We start from the raw sequence: 8,317 nt of genomic DNA, 5'->3' as shown, positions 1-8,317 counted from the left end.
AAGAAGAAGAAGAAGAAGAAGAAGAAGAAGAAGAAGAAGAAGAAGAACTACTCACCCAAGTGGCCACTCATCTGTGCTGTCATTTCATGTCCCCACTATGCAGCCTGTCCCTCTTGCCCTGTTCCCATTGCTGTGGTCCTTCTTGCCCCTCCTCCCCAAATTGGGGCATTTGCTGTTAACTCAGAGTATATTCTAACCACTTGCTCTGACATGTAGACATTCTCAAAGGAACATGGACATGTTCCCTCCTTTTCTCCTCCCTGTTTTTTGAAGACCCAGGCTGCCCCTGGTCTCCATTCTGCCTCAGTGTCCCATGTACTGGGACTGCAGACATGCACCACAATGCCTGGCTAGCAGAATGGTTCTTACTAAATGCTTCCAGGCTTACCTTACACCCACAGTTTACTGGAGCCCCACTCCCCAAGTGGTCGATTGCTATTCATTTCTCCCAAACGCTGGGCTTCCCTGAGGTTGCCTTACTTAAGGCCAGCTCACTTGCTCCTGGGCTTGCTCATCCTAGAGAGTAAACTCAATGTTCACCTCTTTCAGAATCCACACGGTTCGAGGACCATGCTAGTTTTGGATATTTGAATCTGAGCTTTCTTTTGGGAGATGTCATTCTCACTACCCGCCTACCCTGTCCCTTTCTGGATTTTTTGCTTAGTACTTAAAGATGACTGAATCCCGGGCCCTCCTTCTTTTCTTCAAGTGCTAGGATCAGTCACATGAACACCATGTCCGGAACCACAGACTCATCTAAGACTCATGTGTGTTACAGGCTTGTACATGCTAGCTCCTAGACAAGAGTTACAGCAGTAAGCTTTTTCATCTGTCAAGGCACTCTGAAATGTGTTTATGAGGATTGGGGATAATGAGCACACTTTAGGTACTGAATAGAAGGCACGTCGATTTATTTCTGTGGTGGTCATGACCTTCTCTCCACACCATCGGTGCCAGTTTCACATTTGTTGGCTACATTTGCTTTGTGTGACAGACTGTGGATAAGACTGACCACTATGCTGCAAGCTAGGCATGGCAGGCTCACGACTCACCCCTAGATCTCCCAGCTCTGTAACAGGGGCAGCACTGGAGGTGTTCAGTGCAGAGCAATCAGTCCCTGACGGGGGCGGGGCCCGCAGCGGGTAGAGGGCGGGACTTTGCTAGGGCCACGCCCTGCCCGTCCAGGAACGCGCTCCGCCCGCCCAGTTGGCGCACGGGGAGGGCTCTGCGTTGCCACGCGGGGAGCGCGCTCCCCGGCCCGGCCGCGGCATGCGCGCGCTGCTCGGCTTGCTCCTGGTATTCGGAGGCTGCACCTTCGCATTATACCTGCTTTCCACGCGGCTGCCCTTGGGGCCGAGGCTAGGGTCGGCCGGGGAGCCGGAAGGCCGGTGAGAGGGAGGACACCGGGCGGCGGCCGGGGCGGAGGTCGGAGGGTTGGCAGTGATGCCGCGGGGCCCTTGCACTTGTCTGCACGCGCGGTCGCCTTCCAGCCCTAGGCATCTCGGCCACCGTGGCTTTCCGTCCTCAACCCAGTTTATCACAGTAACTAGTCTTCAGAGGTGCAGCCCAGACTTCGAGTGACGAGGCTATGATCCAGTCTGCCTTCTTCCTGCCTGACTGCTTCCCACGACTGCTGGGCGAGTCAGGAGGCAGAAGACTTGCCGGTCGGGTTTCCCGACTGCTTCTTATTACTTTCCAAGTGTATAGAGAGTGTCTGGCACGTTGCTGCATTACCAAGAGGCGTAACTAGCATTTGAGCTGTTTTCAGTTACCGTTGTCTTTTAGTGGAGCTGAAAAAGCTCTCTTGTGGATGTCAGAGGTACTCACCAGAACTAGGAGGGGTTGCTCATAGTTTATCTCTGCTGGAGCAAAGAACTGTTGAGATGGCAGAGGCAGGGTAGTCTTTGTACTGTGACCTTTGAACGGGATTCACAATGTACCAGGCCTAGAGCAGGGTCAAGAGGAAGGCTCTTGGAAAGGGTTAGCCTCCAGCCTGCCGTGTTATGAAGAAAGCTGTATTTATTATGATAGGAGGTATACATCCACGGGAAATATTTTTAAATGATGAAATTGTTGTTTTGCCTAGTACATCTGAGGCAAGATGCTGTCTAAATAGTTCTGTTTGCTTGGGAGGGGTCTTGAAAGAAAGGCAATTCATGATGATGTGCACTTACCTCGAGATGAATAGACTTGTGTCTTTAGACAAGGTAAGAAGACTGAGGATGGTAATTAGTGCTGGGATCCATGCTCAGCATGGCTGAGACTGTGGGGTTCCATCTTAAAACCCTTAAATAAGTACAGAGGGAATTTAGTGGTTATCCAGCACCAGACCCTTTTTAGGCTAGGAAAATGAGGCCCGTGGTCACTCCAAGGTCACACTGGAATGAAGCAGAGTGAGCAGGCCAGCCCAGGGCTCTGGCCCCCATGTCAGGGCTCTCTCTGTTGTATTATATTGGGTGAGCTGTCATCTTGAGTTCTTTCTCTGTATGATGGCCAGATGATGTGTTTATAAACTTACTCTGCAAAGAAGACACACTTGTAACTTTCTTAGGCACCAGGCTTCTCTGGAATCCACGTTTGGTCCAATTTTCCAATCCCTAGGTCACTGTGGTTCCCCTCTGATCTAGCAGAGCTGCGGGAGCTCTCTGAGGTCCTTCGAGAGTACCGGAAAGAGCACCAGGCATACGTGCTCCTGCTCTTCTGCAGCGCCTACCTCTACAAACAGGGCTTTGCCATCCCTGGCTCCAGCTTCCTGGTCAGTGTCCTGCCCTCTTTCCAACTGAGTTTCCTTTTTTGTAAAATGTGGCTGCTCCCTCAGAAACCCCTTTAGCTGAGTGGCAGTTTGAAGAAACGTGAGCGTGGAGAGGTGGGCATGAGTGGGCATTCAGCACTTATTGATACTCCAAGCATCCTACTGTCCTGTCTCTCTCTCTCTCCTTCCCAGTATAGTAGTCTATTCCATATTCTGCTTAGATCTATCCAAGCACAGCTGAGTCCTTAGGGCTGACCCTGGATTGACTTCCCCCTTGAGCTGATCCTGCTTCAGGGTAAAGAGCCAGCTGCTACTTGGTGCTATATAGCCTCGGTTGGTGAGGGCTCTCATGCTCAGAATTGGGGTGCATTTTAGTCCTGCCTAGTTCGAGCTGGGTTGTGAGGCTGTCTCTCACATGTAGGATGGGGGTGGGGAGAAGATAGCACAACACCCAGGGTATGGCGAGGACTGCTTAGGACTCATGGTTAGTGTGTGCCGCAGCCCCAGCTTCACTGCCGAGGCCCCCTCTTTCATTGGCTTACCTATTCTCACTCATTCACTTGCTTATGCCTTTTAAAAGAGCTGTTTTATTTATGTCCACATCTGTGTATGAATGCCTGTGCAGTCAGAAGATGGCACCAGATCTCCCTGAACTGGAGTTACAGGCAGTTGTCAGCCACCCAGTGTGGGCGCTGGGAACCAAACACTGGTCCTCCACAGCGGAAAGCACCCTTAGCGGCTGCCCCATCTATCCAGTGTATGTTGAGAGATGAGGTTGCATCTGTAGCACAGACTGGTCTGGAACTCATCTTCTAGCCCAGGCTGGCCTTGTATTCAAAGCAATCCTCCAGCCTCAGCCTCCCAATTGCTGAGATTACGGGTGTGTGCCAACACCCTTGACTTTTCCCATGTTCTTTCTCCTGGATTCCATGCTTTGAGGCTGAATGATAATGACCAAACTGTATCTGTGAAGTATTAATTAACTTCTCCATCTTTGTGAAATTAAGGTCAGTTAGAACTGTGGCCAGAATGAAAGCTCTGTGAGGTTACTAATCAGATGAGAAACAAAAAGTGTTTCCCACGGATTCCTGAAGGTATGTACAGTGTGTAATACTGTACAACAATATTAGCTTGTGAGCTTCGTTTCCTTTCACTTGGTGCCCCAGTGACTGCAGGGTACCTGTAGCCCTCACCACAGCCAGGTAATGTCTGCACACGGTCTGGTCTCCTTTGTAGCCTGCCAGTGTCCACTGACCTCTAGGCCTTGACCTAAAGCTGAGGAGCCCCAGGAGAGACTTAAAGTCCCGTTTTCATTCACCTCTTTAGAATGGGCCTTGGGTTTGGGGCTGTGAAAAACCACTGGACGTGAAGGAGCTAACACAGAGGCTCCAGGACAAGCCCACTGGAAACTGCTAGGTGTTGCCCTGGCTGAGGCTGCTCTCTTTGCAGAATGTCTTGGCTGGTGCCTTGTTCGGGCCATGGCTGGGACTTTTGCTGTGCTGCGTGCTGACATCTGTGGGTGCCACAGGCTGCTACCTGCTTTCCAGTATTTTTGGCAAACAGCTGGTTATCTCCTATTTTCCTGATAAAGTGGCCCTGCTGCAGAGGAAGGTAAGGTGGGAGCACACCTGAGCACTGGGTCCCCGAGCATCAGCTCATGGGCAGAGAGCAATGTGGAGCCAGGATTTCCCACAGTGCTCCTCCGCCCCACCTGGGAGCTGGGAAGGGTTTGTTCTTTTGATGTCTGGTCACGGGTCTGTGCTTCCTAAAGTTCTTGTTATTACCTGCTCTGTGGCTTTGAGTTGAGATTCTGACTCCTCCAGTTCCCGGGCACAATGAATTTATTTATTACTTCATTTAATTTTGGGTGCATGTGTGTGGGCTTGTGTATGTGTGAGTACACGTGGAAGCCAGCGGTTTATTGTTGATACCTTCTTTAATCACTATCTACTTTATTTTTTTATTTTTTACTTTTGTTTTGTTTTTTGTTTTTTTTTTTTTGGTTTTTTTTCGAGACAGGGTTTCTCTGTGTAGCCCTGGCTGTCCTGGAACTCACTCTGTAGACCAGGCTAGCCTCGAACTCTCGAACTCAGAAATCCGCCTGCCTCTGCCTCCCAAGTGCTGGGATTAAAGGCATGCGCCACCACCACCTGGCCTCTACTTTATTTTTGAAGACAGAGTCTTTTATTGAGCCTCACTGGTTTGGCTAAGTAGCTGGCCAACAGGCCTCATTGGATCCTCCTGTCTCCCAGGCCCGGGAACCCAGGCTTATGCCTCTGTGTAGGCTTGTTTGTTTGTTTCCCATGGGTACTGGTGACCAAACGCAGATCCTTATTCTGACAAGGCAAGCACCTTACTTCTGAGTTATATCCCCAACCCAGTTTTTGTTTTTTTGGCCTCAAACTAGTGTAATCCTCCTGTTTCAGCTTCCTGAATTCCCGGGTGCTGGGGTTGTGTGAGCCACCATGTCTGGGGGTTAGGGTGGGAGGTGGAGGGAACTTGTGCAGCATGAGTTGGGAAGGAGCTGTCCAGCTTCAGGTGTTGCTGGAGAGCCAGTTCTGTTCCTGACGCTGGGCTTGGTCTCTCTGCAGGTGGAGGAGAACAGAAACAGCCTGTTCTTTTTCCTGCTGTTTCTCAGACTCTTCCCCATGACACCAAACTGGTTCTTGAACCTCTCGGCCCCGATACTGAACATCCCCATTGTGCAGTTTTTCTTCTCAGTGCTTATCGGTAAGATGGGAGTGGGGGTAGGGCTGTCGTAATGACATTGCCCTCGTCACCGGCCACTGGGCCATGTGCTTGCCTGTGAACAGCATTCTTCAAGTCTGGACTTGACACGGTTGTCTCTCTAATTTCAAACCTCCGCTGGCTTCAATAGGAAACCCATACAACTAAGGATTGTTCATCCCGTGCCCACAGTGTTTCTTGTGTGCCCTGCATGTGTTGAGCACTGGGATTGGACAGGATCATTTCTGTAAAGCACATGGCTTGGCTCCAAGAAGTGCTACAGGCTGAGAGGCTAGCTCAGAGCAAGGGACTTCCTTTCTGGCACCAGCCCCTTTGCTAAGGGAGGCCCAGCATCAGGAGGCTCCAGTCTACCTTCTGAGAACAGCACAGCCATTAGCGAGCCACTTTCCTCAGGAAATCACGTAACTGGATTAGAGCTTGGGTTAGGAGCAGTGTTTCTTGACATGTGGGCTTCAGGCCTCCTTTACTGGCAAGTTAAAGTGATAGCATCCCATCATGGGTGTTAATGTCTCACTGCAGTAAATTACTACCCTCCTGAAACCATGGGCAGAGGTACCCAGACCTTTCTCAGAGTGTGGAGGGACTGATGCTCAGGGTCTAATGTCCAAGTTAACAAATGTGCAGCAGGGCAGGGGTTATTAATAGGGACATCTGAGCGAAGCGGAAGGAGGCTGACCACAGCCAGTTCTGATGGAAGCAGAACTGAGTAGTACTTCAGCACCTCAGCTAATGGGGCTTAACAGCTTGTCGTTACGGAATCGTTGCCAGCATGGAAAGACTCTGGAGACAGAATTCCTTCCTGAGAGCCAAGCTGTGTGACCTGGATACTCTGACTGTTGTCTCCTGTACACCTCTTCAGCTGAGCTCAGGGGTGGGGGCGGGGAAGAGGCTTCTGATATGCTGCAGAAGCAAGGAACCAAGTCTCTGAGGTAGATGCCTAAGAATGTATTTTGACTTGTTATTTGTTTCGTTTGCAATATAGCATGATCTGGCCTCAAGCGTTTAGTCTTTTTGTCTCAGCCGTCCAGGTGACAGGACCATAGGCACCCGCCACATTTGGCTTCAGATTTCCCTTTGAGACAGGGTCTCACTGCGGAGCTCTGGCTGACTCTCAGTGGAGACCAGGGTACTTGGGAGCTCACCGAGACCTACCTGCCTCCACCTCCTGCATGCTGTGCTAAAGGCATGCTCTGTTTTGCCTGACGTACATGTTTTTGTTTCTTAAACATTACAGAGTTCTTAGTTGTTTTTATTTTTGAGCTTGTTGTCCAGATTGGACTTGAATTTGTTGTTATTCTCCTGCCTCAGCATCCTTTTACTGAAATTAGAAGCATGTGTCACCAAGCCTGACTCTAAGGAATTGTTATGCTATACGCTGTCTAGCTACCAGCCTTTGGAGTCCTGTGCTGTGCTGTTCTCAGAGTGCAGAGCGTACAAAGTTGTACTTGGGAGAAACTTGTTTTGTTTGCTGGGTATTGAGACGTTTTAATGCCGAAACTTTCATGTTGTCAGACTCTTTCCTCCCATTTGGCTCTTAGGTCCCACCTTAAGCAAGTGTGCAGACTTCAGCAGCTTGTATATGTAAAAGCAAAGAACTTTATATGAGAAATGACCTTGCTTTTCTTCTCTAAAACAGATATGGGAAAGGTCAGCTTACTGAGTTTTTTTTTTCCCTGTGTGATAAGTAAATTTTGCTTATGGTGATATATATGTAGTTGTGTGGCATATCTGAATGCCTTTTGTCATTCATGTCATGTCAGGTAAAGCAAGTGTGTACAGGAAGTGTGGGGAGAAAAGGGAGGGGCTAAGAGTTAGACAGACAGCTAGGTCCCCTGTTCTGAATCCCTGGCCATCCTGCCCCATTAATGACTGCCTCCACTTTCCATTTCCCAGGTTTGATCCCATACAATTTCATCTGCGTGCAGACGGGTTCCATCCTGTCTACCCTCACCTCTCTGGACGCCCTCTTCTCCTGGGAGACTGTCTTGAAGCTGTTGGCCATTGCCCTGGTCGCTTTGGTTCCTGGAACGCTCATAAAAAAATTTAGCCAGAAGCACCTAGCACTGAGTGAAGCAAGCAACACTGGCCGTCTGGACAGCAGGAAGGACGCGTGACGTGGGTTCTGTGTTTACCGGGCCCCGGACTGTGCTGCTGGTCCTTTTAATGTCCTCATTGTGTTTTAATTTCCCTCCAAAGATGAGGTGGACAGTGCTCTAGTATGTGCAGAGGTCTGTTGGAAGGGCGTTCTGTCCTGTTCAGCGGGTTCTATGAAATGGACCGCTTTCTAGAAAATCTATTCAGTATCTGTCAGGCTTGCCTCTTGTGGGTTCCTGAGATGTCTTGAGAGAAGATACTGGTGGTCTTTTTGGACAGGCTGTGTGACAGGCGTGCTCCTGCTAACCCTGCAGATGTTACCCTGTCCTCTGTAACTCTGTTGAAGAGTGTCCTCTCTACCTTTCTGCTGATGATCTACCTCTCCATAAGCCAAGGGAAACATGACAAGCTGCCTAGGTCGTACACGCAGCGTTAAGTGCAACGATTCCTGCAGTACTCCTGATCACAGACACTTCTATCCGTGTTTAAGCTCCTTGTCCTGATTGTTAGGCTGATTCAAACATGATTAAATATGAATGGAAGCCAGCTTTGCATGTTCTGAATGTTTGGGGGGGAATTCTTCCCATCTGAAGGTCCTGCTCTGTCTCATCGGAATCAAATGGCCATCTATATTTTCAGCCTGGAGATCCCTTCTACGTCCTCTTGTCGGGAGAATGGCATCAGTAAACGAGGCTGTCAGCCAGTGTACCCTATGAGTGGTTT

The 8,317-nt window shown here is 49.7% G+C and overlaps 1 protein-coding gene across 1 annotated transcript; it reads left to right on the top strand.

The window, feature by feature from the left end:
• The first annotated feature begins 1,266 nt into the window (after positions 1 to 1,266).
• Positions 1,267 to 8,140, top strand: LOC114616059 (transmembrane protein 41A). Its single transcript, XM_028761599.1, has 5 exons — positions 1,267 to 1,388; positions 2,602 to 2,755; positions 4,202 to 4,363; positions 5,344 to 5,482; positions 7,394 to 8,140. Exons 1-5 carry the CDS (start codon positions 1,270 to 1,272, stop codon positions 7,612 to 7,614), a joined length of 795 nt encoding a protein of 264 aa, XP_028617432.1. The 5' UTR covers positions 1,267 to 1,269; the 3' UTR covers positions 7,615 to 8,140.
• Positions 8,141 to 8,317: the final 177 nt, after the last annotated feature.

This window comes from Grammomys surdaster, unplaced genomic scaffold, assembly GCF_004785775.1.
Source record: "Grammomys surdaster isolate TR1022 unplaced genomic scaffold, NIH_TR_1.0 250293, whole genome shotgun sequence".
Classification (NCBI taxonomy): Eukaryota; Metazoa; Chordata; class Mammalia; order Rodentia; family Muridae; genus Grammomys; species Grammomys surdaster.
Note: the sequence above shows the minus strand (reverse complement) of the source record. Positions and strands in the feature narration are given on the sequence as shown.